Below are 26,087 nucleotides of genomic sequence, written 5' to 3'. Positions count from 1 at the left end.
GGATAGCGGATGTTGAAACTATCCGGATACCAGATATCCGGCTAATTCATAATGCCGGTTATCCGGCCGGTAATTTACCGGATATCCTGCGTTGGTCAAAAATCAGCCGGGTATCCGGCAAAAAAAGTGTCCGGCTCAACCCTACTTTTTATGTATCCCCAATGATGATACACAATAACAAACACTCAGTTAATGAACCAACTAATCAAAATTGAATAAAAGTCCCCAAAGTTGTTAAGCCTACGAATAGAAAAACAGTATTAGAAAACTATGGGGACTAGTGAAATAAACCGTCCAATGTCTCCTTCCTCCCTGATTTATACATTTGCAAACTATTAGAAAATAGTTATTTCTCGCATCGTATTATAAAGAGCTTTCCGCGGATATAGAATGTACAATTATAAGAACCGGTTCCTATCCACCGGATTCGACTGAATATGAGAAAAGCTTTTACATGTTGGAGTATGTCAAACGCTTTGCTAAATTCAAACTGTACTCAATTTAAATATTTTAATTTTATAGTAGGTAGAAAAATATATAGCTTTAGTATACTTTATTAATGGACTAGCGGCTTCGCCCCAAGAGGTTTGATCAAACTAATTTTTCGTGTTTTAGATTGTAAAGAAAATTTTTTAAAAAATATTTATTTTTTTTTTTTTGGGGGGGGGGGGGTAGGGGTGTCCCAACCCCCAAGAAAATAGTTATAAACCTTCCCGGGACCTATGAAAAGCTACCCTGTAAAGGAGAACCCGATCGGTTCAGCGGTTAGCGAGATACTTCGCTACAAACAAACAGACAGACAAACAAACAGACAGACAAATAAACAGACAAACATCCTGTTAATTTGGTATAAGGATATAGATTGTACGTGGATATTATGACAGGGGAAAGATGGTTATTAATTTAGGTTGATAACATGGAACTCGCTTATTGGCCAGTTCGTTTCCAGTAGGAGGGGATGGGGTGAAGGGGGTGGATGCAGGAGATCTTTATTTTAGCCCGCTACAAGTTTCACTTTATTATGAAAATCTGTTGTAAGTACTGCTATCCTTTAATTTGGGTATGTCTGTCACCTAACCGTCAAATATTCACATTAAACAGAGTAAATTTTCCTTATTTATAAACGAATTTAGAAAAAACCTCTATGGGTTTTTAAAATAAAAGATTTAATACATAATGGTTCATTGACACTACCTGCGAAAAAATCAATTGACTCTTAATTTTTCTTTTAATAAATTATAAATTAACTAGCGGCTACGCCCCTAGAGGCCTTTAGGGACACATAAAATTGTTTCAATCTATTTTAAAATCAGCTATTTACCAAAAATATTTTTTTTTCGCCGCTACATGAGTTGATTGCAAAAATATCCACAGGGTGGCGTTTTTATTTTATTTATTTTTGTCGTTTTCTCTGGTGAGGGTGGTGGTACCCTTCCCCAAAATAGTTATAACCCTTCCCGGGACCTATGAGAAGCTACCCTGTTAAGGAAAACCCGATCGGTTCAGCGGTAAGCGAGATCCTTCGACACAGACAAACAAAAAAACAGCATCCTGTTACTTTATTATAAGGATTTTTTTTTTTCAAAAATATTTTTTTTTTCAGACTCAGGTTGTAAATTAAATGTAAAAATGTTGCACAAAATAAAAATAAAAAATTTGCACAAAAATATAAACTAAACATTTAAAAAAAAAAAGTAAAAAAAACACGTAAAAATGTCGGGAAAAGAAGAATGTTATATGAATGAGAAAGATCGAGTTTTCTGCATTTGTGATCAATATTCAAGGTAGATAATGACAGATACTGGGGGAAAATTACTTTTTTGCTTCATTGGACCCCCCCCCCCATATACTCCAAGACATATCTTATTAAAGGCAAAAATCAATGATGGCAATTTTTAGTAGTGAAGCAATTAAACGTTTTTGTTGTGTGATCCAGACGTCTAACTTTAGTAAAAACCAAGAAAATCTCATTTATTCTTCGAAAATTCAATCGCTAATTATGTTTAATTTATAGACAAACGGACAAAGTGGGGTATAGAGTTTATAGCCTTTTGGTTATATAACCCCTCCTTTTCGTGTAACTTTTCTCCTATTTCCAGCCCCTACCGGGGGCTCTAACCCTACGGGGCCAATTGCCTAACCCTGCGGGGCAATCACCTAACCCGATATAACCTAACCTAACTTAAAATAACCTATTAAAAGCCATTTTGAAAATACGACGAATCGCCCATAAGGGGGAGTTGCCACGAAAGGGACTATACCCAAAAATTTCAGCCATTAATTTTTAAAGCCGGCGATTTTATATCGCTTTTCTTTTAAAATTGCAAACTAACGAATGTTTGAAACTCTATATAATCATCGCTTCCAAAAAAAAAGAAGTAAAATTAAATGAAATTTTTGTTGTTGGATATTGGGGAGGGGGGGGGGGTGAATGATACTTTTGTAAAATGAAAGGTTATATACAGAACTATAGATGGATAGATAAATAGATGCCCAAATAAACAGATTGATAGGTTTATGTCAAAAATACTTCTGGTTGTAAACATCAAAATAAAATGGTAGTACGAGTGGCTTCGCCACAAGTCTTTAAATATTTTTAAAAAGTCTTCAAATTTTCAATTAGAATTGTTTGTCAGAATCACTTTACCTTTTCCCTGACTAAAAGCAAAATCTAACAGTTTATCAAGAGGTGTTAAAAAAAGTTAAGGTGAAATTCGTAAAAAAAAGGACCAAGGAAAGACCCTGAAGAGTAGAATCTGATCGGTTCAGTGGTTACCAAGATCTTAAGCTTCAGACGGACGGACGGACAGACGGACTGACATCAAGCTACTTTGTATACGAAGTTTCACTGTTGAGGAGAACCATACTGGTTCAGTAGTTAGCGGGATCCTTCGCTACAGACAAAAAATGCTTACTACTTTATATAATAGGATAAGATATTTTGTTATTTAAAATAAATTCTATAAGCCTGTGAATTTGACATTGTATTGAACACGAGACATATTAATAATCAAACAGAGCAGAGACAAGGGGAAAACTATTTTATCTTCAAAACTTTTGAATATTCTTTTTTTAATATATAATTTTTGCTGTTTTTAAATTAATATATGTTATATTCTCGTATTCATTCGAAACTGATTAATATCCAGTGGATTAGAACCGGTTCTCATCTATATGAAAAAATTGTTTCTAGATAAGTTCTCTATAGCGGTATAGGAAGCTGTACAAAGTGTGTCAAAAGATCAGCCATGTGACGTCATAAAAATGAGGGAGATGAGAGGAGAAGTGGGAAAGGAATCCCTTAAAAAATGTATAATCCCTCATTTTATGACGTCACACGGCTGATCTTTTGAGACACTTTGTAAAGCTTCTGGTATAGTAGCCATGATCTCTTTTATCAAAAAAAAATTGGGAAAAATACGTAAAAGGACCAAGGAAATCCCCTACAAAAAAAATGGGGGGGGGGGATATTTTGTTTTTTGGGGGGTTTGGAGTGTCCCACCCCCCAAGAAAATAGCCTAAAACCACCACAGGACCAGTAGGTATATTCCCTGAAGAGTAGAATCCGATCGGTTCAGTGGTTACTGAGATCTTAAGGGACGGACAGACGGACAGACAGACAGACGGACAGACGGACAGACAGACAGAAGGACAGACAGACAGACAAACAGACAGACAGACAGACAGACAGACAGACAGACGGACAGACAGACAGACAGACAGACGGACAGACAGACAGACAGACATCGTTCTACTTTGTATTATAGATAAGTAATAGTCGTGAAAACTGTCGCAACTGTTTAGAAGTTTACAAAATGTTTACATATTCGAGAAAGCCTCTTTCTAGAAAAAGAATAAATTTTGTTTTAATAGTGACTATTAATTATTTTATACTAGAGTTGGCTCGATATAACTATCTCGCTATTGGCTAGGTTTATTCAATGATTTATTTACTTTTTATGGATTTACAATATAAAATACGCTCTATATTTCTATAAAATCCTTTCATGGCATTCTTTTACTAAAAACCCACCTTGTATTGGCATAGTTTAATAACCAATTCAAAATTAATCTAATAACCTTTACAAACTGACATTTTAATTCATACATTTTATTTCACAAATTCACTCTCTTTAGATTTTTTTTTGAAAAAGACGACATTGAATATGTTTTTGAAAACATGTTGTGTTCATCACAACATGTTGTAACATACACAGGGGTGGGTTTTTACAAAAAGAATGATGCGTTATTTTTTTTTATCTTTCCTTTGTCATGAAATCTATGTACTTTTCTCTGTCTCTCTTTCTCTCCCCCTCTCTGTCTCTTTCTCTCTCTCTCTCTCTGTCAACAATATTTTCTGAAACAATATTTTTCAATTTTATATACTTTAGCATGTAAACTAAGGCTGTAAAATTGTAATCTTTATCCAATGCTGATGTGGCTCATTAGGTTAAGGTGTCAGGTTTGAGATGTTAAGTTTCAAGATGAGTGGTTCAAGACTCACCACTGAAAATTCTGTTTCAATCTTATATACTTTGACATGTAAATTAAGGCTGTAAAACTATAATCTTTATCCAATGCTTATTTGGCTCTTTTGGTTAAGGTGTCAGGTTTGAGATGTCAAGTTTCAAGGTGGGTGGTTCAAGACTCACCACTGAAACATTATTTTTCTTTCAATTTTATATACTTTGGCATGTAAACTAAGGCTGTAAAACATTAGTCATTGTCTCAAGTGATTTAGCTCTTTTGTTTAAGACGTCAGGTTTGAGATGTCAAGTTTCAAGGTGGGTGGTTCAAGACTCATCACTGAAACATTATTTTTTTAAATCTTATTTATTTTGGTACATAAACAAAAGCTGTAAAACAATAGTGATTGTCTCTTGCTGAATCAGCTCTTTTGATTAAGGTGTCAGATTGAAGATGTCAAGTTTCAAGGTGGGTTGTTTAAGACTCACCACTGAAATATTATTTTTCTTTCAATTTTAAATACTTTGGCATGTAAAGTAAGGCTGTAAAACATTAGTCATTGTCTCAAGTGATTTAGCTCTTTTGGTTAAGACGTCAGGTTTGAGATGTCAAGTTTCAAGGTGGGTGGTTCAAGACTCACCACTGAAACATTATTTTTTTTAGATCTTATTTATTTTGGTACATAAACTAAGGCTGTAAAACAATAATGATTGTCTCTTGCTGAATCAGCTCTTTTGATTAAGGTGTCAGATTGAAGATGTCAAGTTTCAAGGTGGGTTGTTCAAGACTCACCACTAAAACATTATTTTTTTAAAAATCTTATATACTTTGGTATGTAAATTAAGGCTGTAAAACTATAATAATTGTCTCATATTGATTTAGCTCTTTTGGTTAAGGTGTCAGGTTTGAGATGTCAAGTTTCAAGGTGGGTGGTTCAAGACTCGCCACTGAAACATTATTTTTTTCAATTTTATTTACTTTAGCATGTAAACTAAGGCTGTAAAACAATAGTAATTATCTCATGATAATTTAGCTCTTTTGGTTAAGACGTCAGGTTTGAGATGTCAAGTTTCAAGGTGGGTGGTTCAAGACTCACCACTGAAACATTATTTTTTTTCAATCTTATTTACTTTGGCATGTAAATTAAGGCTGTAAAACTATAATAATTGTCTCATACTGATTTAGCTCTTTTGGTTAAGGTGTCAGGTTTGAGATGTCAAGTTTCAAGGTGAGTGGTTCAAGACTCACCACTGAAACATTATTTTTTTCAATCTTATTTACTTTGGCATGTAAACTAAGGCTGTAAAACAGTAGTAATTATCTCATGATAATTTAGCTCTTTTGGTTAAGGCGTCAGGTTTGAGATGTCAAGTTTCAAGGTGGATGGTTCCAGACTCACCACTGAAACATTATTTTTCTTTCAATCTTACATACTTTGGAATGTTTATTAACGCTGTAAAACTATAGTAATTGTCTCATGCTGATTTAGCTCTTTTGGTTAAGACGTCAGGTTTGAGATGTCAAGTTTCAAGGTGGGTGGTTCAAGACTCACCACTGAAACATTATTTTTTCAATCTTTTTTTACTTTGGCATGTAAAATAATAGTAATAGTCTCATGCTGAATTAGCTCTTTTGGTTAAAGCGTCAGGTTTGAGATGTAACATTTTTACATATATTAATTATTATCTCAGAGAGTGAAAATGATAATTAGTATTAAGGGTAGATTTGAACCATCTGACCTGAACTGGAACCTCATCTCTACCCCTGAGCTACAATGACAGACATGAAAGAGAGTAAAATTTTAAATTATACTATAAGAATTATGTTTTTGTCTATTTTGTCTTTTTTCACCACTGATAATTGGTCTCTGTCATAGCTCATTTATAGAATGTCGGTTACCTTATCCGTATGATGCGGGTTCGAGGCTCTCCGAGAGGGGCGGGGTTTTTGTAGTTGTTAAAAATTGGAAGAATTTATAAAACAAAAGTTGTCACAAATATAGGTATTAAATGATGAAAAAACGGCTTTTAATACGTTTTTTTATAACTTTCTCCCTTATATCTTAACAAGGATGACAACATCCATAAAAGCAAAGCTCTGAAACGGTATGGTAGACGAACATTGACTCTTACAGAGTGTCAGAACTGAATATACAAATTTGAATATATAAGTTTTTACAAAATTATTCATAAATTTGTTACAAAACTTCTTAAATACAGAATTCTTTGTAAGGACATACTGATATTTTAAGGACTTGCTTATAGAGATGCTTCGCTCAAAATATTGTATTTATTGTAATAGGAATCAGTAATCCAAAAATCAGATCAATCGGATAATTAGATCACATAAAAATTTGTTGTTAAAAAAGTAAAAAAATCAACATGTTTAAAATGGACGTACGGACATTTTGGTGATGATTATAGAGTTGCTACGCTTTAAAATCGTACCTAACTACTACAGGAATCATCTTGCAAAGTTTGAAAACGATAGGACAATTCTAGCATGCCTAAATTAACGAAAAAAGCTATCCGTTACGGACGGACGGACCGACCCTAATAATAGAAAAGCTTCGCTTTTAAAAATACATATTTTACAAAGTTGGATAAAGAATAATATACAGTAGAAGATGTTGTAGACCTCTGAAACATAAGGTTTTACAGTTTGACTTGTACAGGAAGATGAAGAAAGTCCCTCAAAAAAATTCTGACGTCATAAAAATGAGGGACGAGGAGAGGAGGAGTGGGAAAGAAACCCCCTAAAACAGAGATGGATAATCCCTCGTTTTTATGACGTCACATTGAGCGACTTTCTTCGTCTTCCTTGTAAAGTTCGGGGGTCCTAAGCAAAAGATTTTGACGTCATACGATAAAATAACCAATGAGAGGCCAGCATAAATTTTACCATTGGTCAATTACAGTATATACTGGCCTCTCATTGGCTATTCTATCGTATGACGTCATAATCTGTGGAGGGACTTTTATCATCTTCAAGAAAAGATTTTTTAGAAAAGAAAGTTAAAATTAAAATAACCAATCTAATTTTTGTCTATTGTAAAACTGAAATATTCTAATATTTTGATTATCTTTGACAGTTTTTCATTTTCTACCCATCGCTCTCTGTCCCCTCGTTGTATATTTTATCTTACATTTTTCCTTTGTTGAAATTTGTTATTTATCATTTTTCTAAGTTGGGAATAGTTATTTCTCGCATCGTATTATAAACGGCTTTCCGCGGATATAGAATGTACTATTATGAGATTAAAACTAGTTTTTTAGCCCCGTGGTGCCGAAGGCACCGGCTAAAAAAACTAGTTTTAATCTTATGATTGTACATTTTTATATTCGTAGAAAGCTGGATATAATACGATGCTAGACATAGTTTTTCGTATGGACGAGAACCGGTTCCTATCCACCGGATTCGAATGAATACGAGAAATAAGTTTAATCACCAAAAAATTCATATAATTAAGTTGCGGAAAAATGCTGAAATTAGTAATTTGAGGTTATTTTGGTTAGGAGATTGGTTACTTTTTTATTTACTAGCGGCTGTGCTCCTAGCTTCGGCGGTTAGCGAGATCCTTCTCTACAGACAAAAAAACTTACTACTTTATATAATAGGATGATGCTTTTATTGTTTCTTTTTAATGGCAAACCCACGACTTTAATTTCAGTTTTATTTTACCCCCAATTTAATTTTTCGAGGGATATCTCTTTTATTTGCTCCAGCTAAATATTTTGTTTAAATACATCTTGAAGGGATTTTTGTCCTAAAAAAATAAATTGAAACGCGGTTATTGAGATCTTTTGGTAATGTCACTTTTAGCGCTGATGCTAAAAATTTCATAGAAAAAAAAACTCGCGGTGGAATTAACAACTGACTATGTGATTCTTGGTAGAATTACAATATTTGGGTATAGTCCTTTCTACGACATCCCTCCATAAGGAGCAATTCTTCGTATTTTTCACAGTAGCTTTTCTCCTATTTCTAGCCCCTGCGGGGGGCTCTAACCCTGCGGGGCCAATTACCTAACCCTGTGGGGCAATCACCTAACAAAATATAACCTAACCTAACCTAAAATAACCTATGTGATTCTTGGTAGAATTACAATATTTTTAAATATTATGCTTTTTCTAATTAATGTATTTTTTTTTGCAGGATAATCAGCTGTAACTCAGGTAAAGTATATCCAGCATGGCTCAGAATCTGATTCATTTCAGCTGGATTGAAACCGGCTTTCCGTTAGTAAACATATATAGTATGGTTTCATAGTTATAACCCTTAAAACATCTTTTCAAAACTTAAATATAGTTTTCTTAAAGTTGTTGTACTAGCTATGAACAAAAATGACTTATTTGCATGAACTAACATTATTTTGCATGAATAATCTTTTTATTTATTAAATGTTATTAAATTAAGCAATATATTGTACAAATTAGAGTGATGTTTGACAATTGACAATAAAATATACCTGTACCCAAAGTTTTATAATCACGATTCGTTTGATCAAAATTTTGGGTACTATTATTGAATTTCGATTTTATAGTTACAAACTATGAGTGTCCAAACTTTTCAACAATTAATTTACAAAAGGTGAAATTTTGTCTATCATAATTGGGGATGTACAACAACTTTTCGTTTATTGTCTTATGAATTGTCTGAATTTAAACTATTCTCCTATCCTCCTAAGGGTAAACTTTCTAGTATTAATTAAAACAGCCGCACTCCTGAGTTTAAGATAACCCTATTATTTAAATTAGAGTTGGGCCGGATACTTTTTTGACCGGATACCGTATATACGGCTGATTTCTAATGCCGGATAGCCAACGTTCGATATCCGGCAAATTACCGGATATCCGGCCAGATAACCTGATATTCGGGATTAGAAATCAGCCGGATATCCGGTATTCGAATAGTTTCAATATCCGGTATCCGGCCGGATATTGAAAATGGCCGGATATCCGGCCAAACCGGATATCCAGCCCGATCCTAATTTAAATCCAAGTTAGTAAATTCCCTCATTAAGGAAGGAAAGACAAATTGTTGATAACAAATAGAAATATCCCTTTAATCGCAATTTAATCACCAATATTTGGGAGGAAAATATTTTTATTTGTGAATTGAGAATAGTAATAGATTAGTATTCCTGCTAGTGTATTTAAATAAGAGAAGAAAACGAACATCAGTGAAGGCAGACAGGCAGAAGGAAGGGCAAACAAGCATAATCATTCGTAGAGTATCTTCGCTCTAAAGACATTGAAAATATTTTTTAAAAGCGAAGCTTTTCTATAATTAGGGTCGGTCCGTCCGTCCGTCCGTAACGGATAGCTTTTTTCGTTAATTTAGGCATGTTAAGATTGTCCTATCGATTTCAAATTTTGCATGGTGATTCCTGTAGTAGTTAGGTACGATTTAGAAAGCGTAGCGACTCTATAATCATTACCAAAATGTCCGTACGTCCATTTTAAACATGTTAATTTTTTTACTTATTTAACAACAAATTTTTATGTGATCTAATCATCCGATGGATCTGATTTTTGATATATTGATTCCTGGGACAACAAAGTATAATGTTGTAAGCGAAGCAACTTTATAATCAAGTCATAAATATGTAAGTATGTCCATGAACATTATCCTGTATAAAGCAGTTTTCAACAAATTTACTTACAGTTTTGCTTCGACTCTTATACATTTATATTTTGATTATTCAGTTCTGACACTATATAAGTGTTCATGTCCGTTTGTCCTACCGTTTCAGTGCTTCGCTTTTATGGATGTTGTCATCCTTGTTTTTTTAGAAAAATAGGGGGAGGGGGGTGAATGCACATTTTTCTTATGAAAAGATTTTACTGAACAAACTTTAACTTTAATTGTTCTGTATTACAGCTCTACAGTAGTCAGAGGTTATACTTTAAACTTAATTATTCATTTAAGTGGATGGGTAGGGAAGGTGTGTGTAGGTGGGGGGAAGTGGGGGGGTGCACCTCCCACTCAATAGCCATAAACTGGATCAAAAGAAAACTTCCTTGAAAATTGCGGAACGATTGGTGCAGTCGTTTACGAGATCTTAGCCGACATACATAAATGCAGACAGAAAGAGAGACAGACAAACAAACATACAGAAAGAAAGAAAAACAGACAGACATACAGAAAGACAGACAGACATCTAGTTGCTTAAATATAAAGGGTATATGGTTTATAGCTTATCCGAACTTTCTCCATTCTCAATCTAAATGTTTCTATCTTGCTTTGTGTGAATAGAAATTGACTTATAAAATATCCTAAAATGTGTTAAAGCAATGTTTATTTTTTTTAGTCCTATTATTTTTTTTTATTTTTTAAAAACGAAGCTTTTCTATAATTAGGGGAGGGAGGGTGGATTTAGCCAAAATAAAAGGGATTTTTTTGTATATTAACTAAAGTGGCTCAACAAATAGTATTATAAGCGGGACATCTCTGTAATTAAATCCTAAAAATGAAAGTAAGTCCTTTTACTGTATCCTATATTTACGCAATTATGCAGCAAATTTATGTACAATTTCGTTTAAACTTAGAAATATTCTGCTTATTAAGTTCTGACACTCTACAAGCGTTTTTGTTTGTTTGTCCTTCTCAGATTTTAGAGCTTCACTTTTATAGATGTTGTCATCCTTGTTATAATGCGAATGTTTGTGCTAAATTTTATATTTGTTTGATTGTGTGAAAAGTGTATGGAAATTCTTCTTTGAAATGTCAATACCAGAACAACACACACATATTTTGAGCAAGGGTGTGCACATGATTTTGTGTAGAGTCGGTGGGGGAAAATGGTTACCCCCCTTTAAAAATAGATTTGGACATATAATTAATAATTATCTCACCCCCGCCCCTCACATAAGACTAAGATAATAAATATAAATACAATAATGTATAAGTTTATTATCCAAATAAATACCTAGATACCTTTTTCGTCTGCTAGCTATTAGCTTTTGCTCTTTTGTAGCGACTTGGCTGTGTTAATATTTCCGGCTCTATTAGCTGATATTCAAAGGCCCAATTGAAAGTCGGCACATGGTCCACAGGGCTGGAAAAAAAATTGTTATTTAACCCCTCATCCCTCTATTGTTTTACTTTAATGTATTTTGAAATTTCTTTAAGAAAAAAGTACATAATACATGTATGTAACTATTTTTAGTAGCGAAGCTACTCTATAATTCACAATGTCCGTCCGTCTGTCCGTCCGTCCGTCTGTCCGTCCGTCCGTCTGTCCGTCCGTAATTAATGAATTGGGGGAAACGTGATTTTCTCGGCTCCTATAAAAGATAGAGAGCTGAAATTTTTTGACAACATTCCCATCATAAAGGAGCATAATTAACTATAAAACATCAATGGTGGTCGGACTGCTTTTTAGCAGGTTTTAGGCTATTTTTTATATTTTTCAAATTTTCCTCATATCTTTGGTGTTTATGGTCCGATTTTCGAAATTTTTCAGTTAAAGATATCAAAATTAAATTTCCCGTCATTTGAAGAAAACAACAATGACGGTCAGACTGCCTTTTTGCAGGTTTTTGGCTATTTTTATATTTTTCACATTTCCCCCCATATCTTTGGTGTTTATGGTCCGAATTTCAAAATTTTTTCAATTAAAGATATCAAAATTAAATTTCCTGTCGTTTGAAGAAAACAACAATGACAGTCAGACTGCCTTTTTGCAGGTTTTAGGCTATTTTTTATATTTTCCAAATTTTCCTCATATCTTTAATGTTTATGGTCCGATTTTCAAAATTTTTCAGTTAAAGTTATCAAAACAAATTTCCCGTCATTTGAAGAAAACAACAATGACGGTCAGACTGCCTTTTTGCAGGTTTTTGACTATTTTTATATTTTTCACATTTTTACCCATATCTTTGGTGTTTATAGTCCAATTTTCATAAATTGTTCAGTTAAGGATATTAAAATTAAATTTCTGGCGTTTTAAGAAAAGAAACAATGGCGGCAGGTTTTTGGCTATTTTTATATGTTGATATATTTCCCCATATATTTGGCATTTTTGGTCCAATTTTAAAACTTTTTTGCATTAACAGTTTCAAAATATTTTTTCCCATTGTTACGTGCATCTAGTATGTAATTTACTTTAACCATCTTCATCATACAAAATAAAACAAGGTTTCATGTTTATTTTCTCCAATAAATCTATTATTGATTTTAATAAATAAACTTTAAATCTACTTCAAGGTATTCCCATCCACAATTTTTGTGCTTCGCTACTTATGGATGTTGTCATCCTTGTTAGACAAATAAATAAATATAAGCGTGTTGCAAATTATCCTGCATTAATTTCAGTGTTAAAACAGACTTTTGAAGATGATTAAAGTCCCTTAACAGATAATGACGCCATACGATAAAATAACCAATGAGAGGCCAGCATAAATCTTACCATATTGGTCAATTACAGTGTATACTGGCCTCTCATTGGCTTTTCTATCATATGACGTCATAATCTGTGGAGGGACTTTAACCATCTTCCAGACTTTTCATTATTTCCTATTTAAACTTTTTCTCCTTCCCTTTACTCTTAAGAATTTTACTTCGAAAAGGGAAGGGGATATAACAATAGCCTAAAACCATCCTAAATTAGAACATTAACTAAGCTGTATTGAAAAGCCAAACTATAATCAAACCAGACATTCTAGAGATCTTTATACTTTTAATATGTATATTTTTTCTTCAGGGCAAGCTCTATAGACAGGGTTCTAAGTGAATAAGAAAATGGCCGATAAATTGATGTACATACACAATAATTATCCATTCTGTAGATTACAATTAGTGGTTGAACTGTTTGGACACTCAACAATAAAATTTCAGTTAAAGTCCCCAAAATTGTTAATCCAACGAATAAGAAATAAAACATATTATAAAACTTTGAGTACTAGTGTAATAAAAAGCAAAATGACCCCTCCCTCTTTAGAATGGATGAAATTTGATTGTTTTATGCTTTCTCGTGGGTAAATGCAACACCCATTTCCCAACCAATTAAGATATACATTGTTAAATCTTAAATTCGTTTTGGTATAATTATCTCTTTTAGCCCAGAGATTTTTTTTTAAATTTATTAAAATTCTGCATTTTTTGTATATTCTATGCTTCTGCATAAAATGTAAGTAAAATGTATATAAAGTAAACAGAAAAGATAATATACTAAACAAAATGTTTTAGCAATGTTCAACAACGTTCAGTGGAGCACAAATAAACCCTCCCCAAATCAATTTTAAATCAAAAGACTGTTATGTAGTTAATTAGTAAACATGAAACAATAATATAGAAATACTAATAGTTCTAAATTTTGTATGATGATTCCTGAAATTTTTGTAATGGATGTTGCCATCCTTGTTTTTCTTGAGTATCAAGAATCAATCTAGCACCGCAATTAATAGACTAATCTTAATGAAACTTTATGGAAATATGTAGAATATGAGCATATTCAATCCCTCATAATTTCAGCCGTCAATCCTGAATAGGAATAGAGAAAACCTAAAAATATAGGAATCAATCTAGCACCTTGATTAATAGAAAAATCTTAATAAAATTTTGTAAAATATGTTGAATGTAAAATTAATTAATCCCTGAAAATTTCAGCCCTATATCTTGAAAAGGAATTGAGAAAATCACAAAAACTTGAAAATCTAGGGATCGAACTAGCACCCCAAATGACAGATGGACAAAATAATGTATAGATTAGATGCGCATATGTCATAGGAATCTTCACTAAAAATTTCAGCTGTCTATCTTGAATAGGAGCCGAGAAAATCACGTTTCCCCCAAAGCGTTACGGACGGACTGACGGATGGACATACCAAGTGATTTATAGAGTAGCTTTGCCACTAAAAACATATGTTTCAGGAGCAAATTCATAACTATGAAATAGAGGGATCTGATGACTATGTTAGCAACCTAAATTGACGACAAAAATAACTCTTTCACAATATCCATGTATACTATATCCATTTATGAAATAGTAGATGAACTCCAATTTAGTTTCCGAAAGTGTACCTAGCGACCGCGTCCTATCTCGAAATTTGCTACTAGCTAAAAAAGCTTCAAACTTCCAAAAAAAATCAAACTTTTAAACATTAAAATTTTGAATATATAATGTATAAATCGCTTTGTTTTCACAAATTTCCGGAGTAGCTGAAAATAGGGTCTGCAATAATTGGGTTATCTGTTGTACACTTTAGGAAACTAGGGCTAGAATAGGAAATCCATTTGGAGCTGATCAAATAGTAGGATGAACTGAATTTAGTTTCCGAAAGTGTGCGTAGCTTCCGCATCCTATCTCAATATTTGCTACTAGCTAAAAAAGCTTCAAACTTCAAAAAAAATCAAAATTTGAAAAATTAAAATTTTTGAATGTATAATGTATAAATCATTTATACATTAAATCGCTTTTCCATTTGACCGGAGTCGCTAAAAATAGGGTCTGCAATAATTGGGTTATCTGCTGTACACTTTAGGAAACTAGGGCTCGAATAGGAAATTTATTTCAGCTGATCAATAGTAGTAAAACTTTGGTCATTTGAATTTTAATTTCCAAATATGTACACAGTTTCCTCGGTGTTTCCTAATCCTATCTCAATATTTACTACTAGCTAAAAATGCTTCAAAAATTGAAATGTTGAATGTATAATGTATCGTTTACACATTCAATTTTTTTTTTTGAAGTTTGAACTTTTTTAGCTAGTAGTAAATATTAATATAGGATGAGAAAACACTGAGGAAACTGTGTTCACATTCGGAAATTCAAATTCAGCTCATCAAAACTTTATCTAGGCTTACTTATGTTGCTCTGGTTTAGGTTTTGAGAAGCAAAACTTTTATTTTCAGGAAAACTAAAAAAAAAAAAATGTACACATGTCAAAAATGTGTCGTTGGTAAAATCCCATAATTTGATAATAAAACCCCCGCCACCAACTAAACACACCCTCCAGTTGGCGCATCACATCTCATCTCGGATTGCCTAACCTAAACATAGACTTTCTGATATAATAATCCACCGCAGTTTTAATTAAGTTCATGAGGGGTTAGGTTGCCCCACTCTTAAAGTTTTCAGTAGTTCAGATTCTCAATAACTTGACCCATATGTACGCTTCCTCTTGTTTAGACCCTGTGCCGACTTTTAATTGGGTCTTAGAAATCAACTAATAGCGTCAGAAATATAAAGGCAGCCGAGTCGCTACAAAAACAGAAATTAATTAGCCAGCAGACAAAAAGGGTCTCCGCCACTTGGGGCAGGGAGTTTTCTGGATTGTAATCCATACTTATAAATTGGTTTATCGTTTATTTTTTTAAATAGTAAATACTGACTAAATTGCCCCTGTAAGCCTTATAATTTTATTTTATAAAACTATTTGAATTAACATGAAATCTTTTTGTAGGAGAATAGTTCCCAATTCTAAATTCTTTTGTTTATTTCTTTTTTGTTGTTGTTAGGTTATTTCAGAAATACTGCAAACTGTTTTTGATACGATTCAATTTTTTTCTCTTTCTGACTGACTTTATTTTGAGCTTAGAGAAGGGGATTTAATCATCTATGATACAGAGTAGCTTGATGTCTGTCCCTTAAGATCTCGGTAACCGCTGAACAGATCGGATTCTACTTTTCAGGGTATATACCTATTGGTCCTGTGGTTGATTTAAGCTATTTTCTTGAGGGTTGGGACACCCACAACCCCCCCCCCCAAAAAAAAAATTGATTTTTAAATTGATACTGGGGCAGCTCCATTTTTTTTAATTACCTCTTGGGGCAAAGACCGTAGAGGCAAGGGGCGAAGCCACTAGTTAGAATAAAAGTCAGAATAAAAGTTTCAAAAAAACTTGTCCTAACTTTTGTGATTAAAAAAATAGTGAGTCGATGATTATAGTAAGAAGTAAATGTAAAATGACCCATAGAATTTCGATATGCAACCGTTTTTTGTAGACCTCTTATTTTTGAAGTGATTTTTAAAAAATTAAGTTAGTTTTAAGGTACCAAAATGCAACAAAAAAAGAAGAAAATTTTCATTATGAGCAAAAATAGCAAGATCTTTAATTTGACTCCTCACTTTTTTAATTCTGTTGAGTAATTATTAAAAAAATCTATTTTGTCGAACCCCGTTGAATCAAAACTTCGAACTTAAAGTTAAAAAAAAATCACAAAAGGTAGGACACGTTCTTTAAAAAAATGGCCATTCAATAAGGAGGTTGGTTGGAGGTTGGTTGCCTGTTTCTGATATAAAATACACTGTTCTATATGAAACACTGTTCTATGCCCATTATTGGTCAGCTGAATTTGAGTTCCGATTGTGTACATCCTATCTCAATATTTACTACTAGCTAAAAAAGCTTCAACCTTCCAAATAAAAAAATTTATACAATTTATCCCTTTTCCCTTTGACCGGAGTAGCTGAAAATAGGTTTTGCAATATTTGGGTTATCTGCTGTACAACTTCGGAAATTAAGGAAGAAATAGGCAATCAATTTTCAGTTGATCCCTTTTTATATTTCACTGTTCTTTAGAATAATTTAAGTAAAGCCCCACAAAACTCAAATTTGCATTATATATCATGTTCAACATAAATAACTAGATAGATGAATAGTTAGGTAGTTTTTAAAAACGAAGCTTTTCTATAATAAGCGTCGGTCCGTCCGTACGTCCGAGACTGTCATATTTGGGTCAGGTTTAGACTTCCAGGTGATTTTGAAAATTGTAAAAGGTTGATTTCGCTGAAGCTTACAGGAGGCTGACGCTCAGCAGCCAAGCCCTGACCAGCATTCTTTATAAGGGTAGATTATTCATCAAACGTTATTTTTATGTGAAAAATGATTTACTTAAGCATGCTAAACCTAAAAAAAAACTCAATTTAATGAACCTACCACTCAAAATTAAACATATGTCCATAAAGAAAACAGGTAATATAATTACCATTGGGACTAGTGTAATAAAGAACCGAATATTCCCTTCCACCCTGCATAACCTAAAAAAGTTAAAAGATACATATATAAATATTTTTTTTTGTGTTGTTTTATTATTGTATAGCAGACATGCTAAATAGTTTGTTGTCTGTGCTCGTCCTACCTCAAACTAATTTGTAGCTGTATGTCTATAGTGCCCTAGCAAAATGGGGATAGATGTCACTGCTTTTTATCCTACCTGTTCTATTGCCATCGAAAACATCCTAAAACCCGTTTCTATTCTAGGGGGTTTCTTTCCCCCTTCCGAGAAAACTTTAATCATTTTTCTTATTCGTTGCTTAACAACTTTGGGGGCTTTTACTGAAATAGTGTTCGAACTTTTCAACTACTAATGGTAATCTACAGCAGGGGTAATTTTGTGTATCATCATTTGGGAATTACATCAATTTATCGGCCATTGTCTTATCCCTTTAGATTCCTGCCCATTTTCAACTGCTCATCCTACCTTCACTAATTGCAACACAATGAAAATAAATCAGGGAAGCAAGGATAAGACAATGGGCTAGTCTTATTTTAACTAAATAAAACATGTTAAAAAATCCAGGAAATTAAAACCCGTTTTGATGCTTCTAAGATAATTGCTACATTTGGGTCAGGTTCATACTTCCAGCTGATTTTAAACATCATAAAAGGTTGATTCCCGAGGGCTTACAGGCGGCTGACGCGCGGCCGATTTAAACATTATTCCAAATAATTTTTGTAGCTTACAAAGACAGAATAATAATGATGAAGAATTTAGCTGCCATTGTCCTGTCCCTATAACCCTGGTTAAGACATCATAATACAAGCTTTAGATAAATATCATATTCTTTTATTTAAACTATATTTTCCTTTTTTAATATTCTTTACACTGCTTTACATACATCCTATAATTTGCATATTTTTTTTGGAAATCAAAATTATTTCGTGGATTTTTTTGTGGCCAAAATTTTCGTTCGCGGATTTTTCGAAGGGAAGTCAACTTTGGCGCCGTTGTTCACCATGAAGGAGGTCAGCTAGATCAAAATGAACGCCAGATTTAGAATCTACGACTTCTGGAGAAAGTGGTCTTTAATATTTTATATAGGCCATTTGGGAGCTATAATATGTGAAACCATTTTTTGTGAAGTTGTGAAGTTTTTTTATGCATGCTTTTTAAATTCTACTTTGCCTGATATTCATGTTGTCATTATGTCCAACATTAAGAATATCTTATAAAATTATACTATGTCCATTATATAATGCTAATACTTTTTAAAAGCAAAGCTTTTCTATAAATAGGGTCGGTCGGTCCGTCCGTCCGTTACAGTTAGCTCTTTTCGTTAATTTAAACAGGTTAGAATTGTCCTATCGATTTCTGCTGATTCCTATAACAGTTAGGTACGACTTAGAAAGCGCAGCAACTCTATAATCGTAACCATAAAGTCTGTACGTACATTTAAAACAAGCTGATTTTTTTTTACTTTTTGACAACAAATTTTAAATCATCCTATTCATCTAATTTTTTGAATACTGATTCCTATTACAACAAGGTATAGTGTTGTATTTGAAGAATCTCTATAATCAATTCCTAAATACGTCAGTATGTCCTTAAAAAGTAACATGTATTTAATCAGTTTTGCAACAAATTTAGTTATAATTTTGTAAAGACATATGCATTAATATTCAGTTTATTCAGTTCTTACACTCTACTGTTAATGTTCGTTTTTCCTTCCATTTTATAGCTTCGCTCTTATGGATGTTGTCATCCTTGTTTTTATTTAGATATGGATAGAAGAAGGGGAAGTTCTTTAACAGAAACCGTACTGGCAGTAACTTTGCTGGTAGCTGTTGTGCTAATATTTATCAGGTAATTTAGTTCACTGTTTTTCTGGGTCCATTTTTTACAGTATATTGTCTCATAAATAGGTTTATAGATATTTTTGTATGTTTTTTTTACAAAAATTTATAAATCAAAATATTTTCAAATCCAATTATTATTTGAACTGTTAGAGGCATTATGTTTGCCATTAATACTTATTAAAATTTTTTCCATTCTCGGTCTACTGGGTAGCCGTCGCTATATTTCTTTTTTTAAATCTATGTCTACAACAATTTATGTTTTAAATTGTTAAGATTAAATGGTTAAATAGTAGTAAGGATAGCCAAATATCATCAAGATATTTCAATGGCCTGCTTGCATTTATATCCTAATAAATAAAGTAGTAAGGTTGTCTAAAGATTAAGATTGAGTTCTCTTTTTCGGAGTCCTGGGATGGTTTTCAGCTGTTTTGTTTCTAAGTTTAATTATTGGGATGGTTTTAGGCTTTTCTTGCTTCCCATTTTTACCATTATACAAATCCCCTAATTAATCGAATATATAATTTGTAGAATGTCTTTCTAAAAAACAAATTTGCATAAAAAAATTTTGATTTATAAAAATATTTTATACAATCTTTAATGAAACTGATGAAAATTTAATAAAGTTTGTTTTTTACAAATAGGTATAATTATGAATAATAATTTAAAAAAAATATTTGTGAAAAATATTTTTTTTTTTTAGTTTTTTGATCCACAGATTAGAGAAGATATTTTTATCCAAAGACATTCAGGTATTCATAATTTTCAGTATGGCTTCGAAACCGATCAATATCCGCTGGTTTATAACCGGTTCTAAGCAGGCTATCCGCATAATATCCACGGAAAGCTGTCTGTGATACTAAAGATAATAAAAACACGTACTAGTAGAAATACATTTCCAGTATGCCTTCGAAACCGATCAATATCCGCTGGATTAGAACCGGCGTTCTCCTCTGTTTGAAAATAGCCGGATATCCGGCCCAATCCTACTTAGGACCAGATTAGAAAATAGTAGATTTTTCCATGATACCTAAATTTCTAATTATAAAACCCTACTTAATATTTACTTTAATTATAAATTTTCTAAAATATATTAAATTCTATTACAAACTTTATACATAAATGAAAATTATGAACGACAAACGTTAAAAATATGCGTTTACATTATTGCAACCGTTTTAAAAAATAGGTTAGGTTAGGTTCTATAAGGTTTAGGATAGTTAGGTTAGGTAATGTGTTAAACAATAAGTTTGGGCATCCAGCAGGGGTTTGGGATTGGGTACTGCTAGCGGATACAATCCCGTGTGGATGGAAGAACTTCCAATGGAACTAGGGTTGGGCTGGATATCCGGTCATTTTCAATATCCAACCGACCGGATACCAGAAATCCGGATATCCTTCCTGATATCCGGCCATTTGCCGGATATCGAACGTTGGCAAGATATCCGACAAGAACAAGATATTCAGCATTATAAATCAGCCGGATATCCGGTATCCGGCCAAAAAAGTATCCGGCTCAACCCTATATGGAACCCTCCACAACACAAATAGGGGCCATGAGTGGTTCAATAATGATTTGAGAGAGTGCAGTTTACGGTAAAATATTTATGTTAACGATTATCTCCTATAACCTATGAACTAAGTCGGCTAGCTACCAAATAGCTGAACGTAAGGCCATGTCCGCACACCGTTTTGAGCAGCATAAAAAGGTCTATAAATAATCTGGAATAGCCAAGATCCAATGGTGCACAGGGAAGCTTCACCGAAGAAAAAACGTTTTAAAAATGTCATTTTCGCGCATTTATGTTTACTTTAAGATAACTGTGCATCATTGATTCAATGAGTAATTATTATTTTAGATTATTTGTAGGCCTTCGTTTGTGCAACCCTAATCTACACGTTCTATCACTTAGTTGTCAAAATTCCTTTTTTTAGATAATCGTTACCAGGAACATTTGACCGTAAACTGCACTTGATCCTAATGTTTTGCTCCACTTTATAATTTTGCACAGATTTGTTTATCTTTAGAAAGTTTCCCACAATTTTATATGAACTCTGCAATCATAACTTTATAAAAGTAATAGTGTCTATGTGTCTGTCTGTGTGTACCGAAGGATTTAGGACCGGGGAAGGTTTATTGCTATTTTTGTAAGGGTACTATACCACCATGAAAAAAATAAAACCTCCATTTTATTTAGTTTTGTTTTTAAACTTAAAATGAAAATGAGAGTTGGGGTATCTTCTCACCCCATCAAATCAAGTGCCACTACAGGCCTCTAGGGGTGTAGCCGCTTGTAATCATACATTTATTGATACATCAATAAATTATATGCAGAAAAAAATCATGCATTTCTTCATAGACTTACTTTAAGTAAATAGAAGAAAAAGGAGATAGAAAGAGGGGGATAGAAAAAGAGAGATAGATACAGAGATGGATAGATAGTTAGATTATTTTTTTCAAAGCGAACCTTCTCTATAATTAGGGTTGGTCCGTACGTCCGTCCGTCCGAGACAGATAGCTTTTTTCGTTAATTTAGGCATTTTAGAATTGTCCTATCGATTTCAAACTTTGCATGGTGATTCCTGTGGTAGTTAGGTACGATTTAGAAATCGTAGTAACTCTATAATCATTACCAGAATGTCCGCACGTCCATTTTAAACATAATGATTTTTTACTTCTTTAACAAAAATTTTTTATGTGATCTAATCATCCAATTGATCTGATTTTTGGTATATTGATTCCTGGGATAACAAAGTATAATGCTATAGGCGAAGCAACTCTTTAATCAAGTAATAAAAATGTAAGTATGTCCATAAACATTATTCTGTAACAAGCAGTTTATCAACAAAATTAATTACAATTTTGCTTCGACTCTTACACATTTATATTCTGATTATTAAGTTCTGACACTATACCAGTGTTAATGTCCGTTTGTCTTACCGTTTCATGCTTCGCTTTTATGGGTGTTGTCATCCTTGTTTTTACAGTGTATACCTTATTGCCAAACAAAGTTTTACTACCCCTATATTTTGATAACACACTCCCATTCAAATACACTCAAAAATTAGGGTTGGGCCGGATACTTTTTTTGTACGGATACTGGATATCCGGCTGATATATAATGCCAGATATCCGGTCGGATAACCGAATATCCGGCAGTAGAAATCAGCCGTTATACGGCCGGATATTGAAAATTGCCGGATATCCGACTAAACCGGATTTCCGATCCAACCCTATCAAAACTAAACAAGACCGAATATGACCGACAGTGGCGAAACATTCTCAACATATATTGTAAGAATATATATAATATATGAGTTGAAGCCATTAAATTTAATGGTAATTTCCCTAAAAGGGCCTATCGAACACCAATACCTATCTTTTTTGCGGGGCTATCCATTTCCCGATATAACCTATTACAATACCCAGCCCCCCCCCCTCATTTTTATTTAATAGTTCTGTGTTTGTATAGGCACTTTAAGGGAAACCTTCGATTTAATAAAAACAAGTTGTAGAAAATCTTAAAAATTAATATAAACTTTAAGGAAAATTGCTGTAATTTAGGACAACATAGGGGTTGTATACGCATTCATAACTAAGGGGGTACTTGGCAGATTTACCACTAGCAAAAATACAGTGATAATACTGTCATAAACACAGTGATTTGATGTCATAAACACAGCCTCATTGAATTTCATGGGTGTGAAAATTACAGTAAAACTGTGTTTATGACAGTAGTAAAGGTGTAATTTTGACAGTGGATGAAAAAATATTGCCAAAAATACAGCTAAAAACGAAATTGACAAAAACACACCCATATTTTGTCAAAAACACAGTGGTTGTATTTTTGCTAGTGGTAAAAGTGGCAGCATCCCAACTAAGGAGCAGAAATGGCATTGCTGACAAACTGACTAATTTAAAGTAGCCTAGCAGATAAAAAACATTCAGCTACACTACACACACACACTCACTCACACATTCACACATTCACACTCACACACACACTCACACACACACTCACAACGCACACTTGATGCATTTATTACTGAAGCAAACTTTTTCACAAATTCACAATGTTCTGATAGTGGTTAAGATAGTCAAATATTGATAGAACAAAAAGGCACAATGTAATGATCATATCATCTCTGTGATTGTACATATTTGTTGGTAGCAGGAGCCTTGATTCTTTGATTATGGTAAACACAGCGTAGAAATGGTTTTTGTATGTAACAAAATGGAAGTGGATATTAAGGGGAGAAATCCTTTTTGTCATCCTTTTTTTATTTTTGTTTTTTACCTGGACCAATGTGAGTTTAAGAAAAGATTGTGGGCTTATGCCAACATTTTCAATAGATCTTTGATTACATAGACATAGCAACCCTCTCAACTTGCAAAGAAAGAGAGATAGATAGATAGATTGTTGGATGTTTAAATAGATAGATTGCCGGATAGTTAGATTAATGGATATTTTGATAGATAGAAAGATGGATATATAGATGAATTGATAAATTGATGGATAGATTGATGGATAGATAGATTGATAAATTGCTGGATAGATTGATAGATAGATTGATGGATAGATTGATGGATAGATTGATGATTAGAATGATGGATAGATTGATGGTTAGATTAATGGATAGATTGATGTATAGATTGATGGATAGATTGATGATAAAAATGATGGATATGTTAATGGATAAATTAATGGCTAGATTGATGGCTAGATTGATGGCTAGATTGATGGATATATTGATGGATAGATTGATGGATAGATTGATGGATAGATTGATGGATAGATTGATGGATAGATTGATGGATAGATTGATGGATAGATTGATGGATAGATTGATGGATAGATTGATGGATAAAATGATAAATAGATTGATGGATAGATTGATGGATATATTGATGATTATAATGATGGATATATTGATGATTATAATGATGGATAGATTGATGGATAGATTAGTGGATAGATTGATGGATAGATAGATAAATGGATAGAAATCTGAAAATGTGATAGAAAGATAATATCTTTAGTTGAAATCTGTATTTTATCTTTTTACGATGCAATTCTAACATGAAATGTAAAGGAACTTTGAACCAGACATCAAACATAAAAAGCATTTCTTGAACTTAATGTTTTAGTGCAAATATTAGTAGAGGTCTGTCATTTATGATATTTATATGTATATGATTACGTGGTTATAAAACTTTGGGTATCAGAATAATTTACAGACCATTGTCCCATCCCTCTCCAAAATCAATGTACCATTTAAAACGAAGGAGTCCCAAACGTCGGAGTGGACAAACGTAGGAGTGGAAACTTAACCTAACCTAACCTATTTTAAACCATTTTAGTTTTTTTTTAATTCCTAACCCCTGTGGAGGGCTTATTTGTATATTCATATCTTAACCTAACCTAAGCTGTATAGAAAAACGTGATTAGATTAATACTTTAGCACTCCTGTGTTTGTCCACTCCGACGTTTGGAACTCCTGCGTTTGTCCTGGAACCCGTTTGCTGAATGTTATTGATAAAATTTTCAGAATTGTTGATTATAGTATAGCTTTTGTTAATTTTCCAATCAAATTTATCTGCTACTAGCGGCTATGCCCCTAGAATTCTGCATTGGCACTTGAGATAGTGGGGGGAGGGGTCAAACCATATCCCATTTTTAATTTTAGTTTAAAAAAGAGAATAAAATAAAAAATTGGGGGAGGGGGGGTAATTTATTTTCTAGGGGCTGTTTCTGTTGGGAGGACCTTTGTAAAGCCACACTGTAAAGGAGAACCATATCGGTGTAGTAATTTCTTAGAGATGCTCCGCTTATTATAATCTACCATGTTGTCCAAAAATTCCAAAAATGAGATGGATATATCTTCTAAATTGTTGTCACAAAACAACATGTTTTAAATGGACGTATGTACTTTCTAGTGTCGAATTTAGAGCTGCTACGCTAACTAAATCTTACCTGACTGTTACAGGAATCTTCATCCAAATTTTCAAATCGATAGGACGATGATAGATACCCGTTCCTTACAGACGTACGTACAGACCCTAATTATAGAAAAGCTTCGCTTTTACTAAGGTATGCATTAGATCAAAATATTAAGATTATATTTTCTTTCATGAATAATAAGAAAAACAAGGATGACAACATCCATAAGTAGCGAAACTCAAAAAAACTCACAGAAAAAACTATAGAGAAGTGTCATACAATAAACATTAAAGTTGATAAAAGAGAGAAATCACAAAACCTTTAAATTAAAAATGTAGGAATCAGTCGAGCAACACAATTAATAGACAACTCTTAATGAAACTTGATGGAAATATGTAAAATATGAGCATATTCAATCCTTGATAATTTCAGCCGTCAATCCTGAATAGGAGTAGAGAAAATCACAAAAACCTTAAAATATAGGAATCGATCTAGCACCCCAATTAATAGACAAATCTTAATAAAACTTGTAGAAAATATATAGAATGTAAAATTAATTAATGCCAGAAAATTCCAGTTGAGAAAATCACGAAAACTTTAAAATCTAGTAATCGATCTAGCACCCCAAATAACAGACAGAAAGACAAAACAAAGTATAGATTAGATGGTCATATGTCATAAGAATCTTCACTAAAATTTTCAGCTTTCTATCTTGAATGGGAGCCGAGAAATTTACGTTTCCCCCAATTCATTAATTACGGACAGACGGACATTTTGAATTATAGAGTAAATATCCAAGAAAATGTAAAAAAAATAATTGCAATGTACTGTTATGATTATTAAAAATGGATGTAAAATGTGCGTGGATATTATGAC

The 26,087-nt window shown here is 33.0% G+C and overlaps 1 protein-coding gene across 1 annotated transcript in view; it reads left to right on the top strand.

Annotated features, from left to right (window-relative positions):
- Positions 1 to 1,589: 1,589 nt before the first annotated feature.
- LOC145325661 (uncharacterized) overlaps positions 1,590 to 26,087 on the top strand; it is a 40,690-nt gene continuing 16,192 nt past the window's right edge. Inside the window, exons 1-4 of the mRNA XM_080168616.1 lie at positions 1,590 to 1,784; positions 8,623 to 8,642; positions 19,195 to 19,279; positions 19,973 to 20,021. Of these exons, the coding sequence (XP_080024742.1) occupies positions 1,714 to 1,784; positions 8,623 to 8,642; positions 19,195 to 19,279; positions 19,973 to 20,021 (225 nt within the window). The 5' untranslated portion in view covers positions 1,590 to 1,713. The remainder of the gene's footprint in view (positions 1,785 to 8,622; positions 8,643 to 19,194; positions 19,280 to 19,972; positions 20,022 to 26,087) is intronic.

This window comes from Acartia tonsa, chromosome 8 (genome assembly GCF_053477335.1).
Source record: "Acartia tonsa isolate MP-2025a chromosome 8, ASM5347733v1, whole genome shotgun sequence".
NCBI classification, from domain to species: Eukaryota; Metazoa; Arthropoda; class Copepoda; order Calanoida; family Acartiidae; genus Acartia; species Acartia tonsa.
The sequence above is the reverse complement of the archived record's forward strand: the minus strand, read 5'-3'. Positions and strand labels throughout refer to the sequence as shown.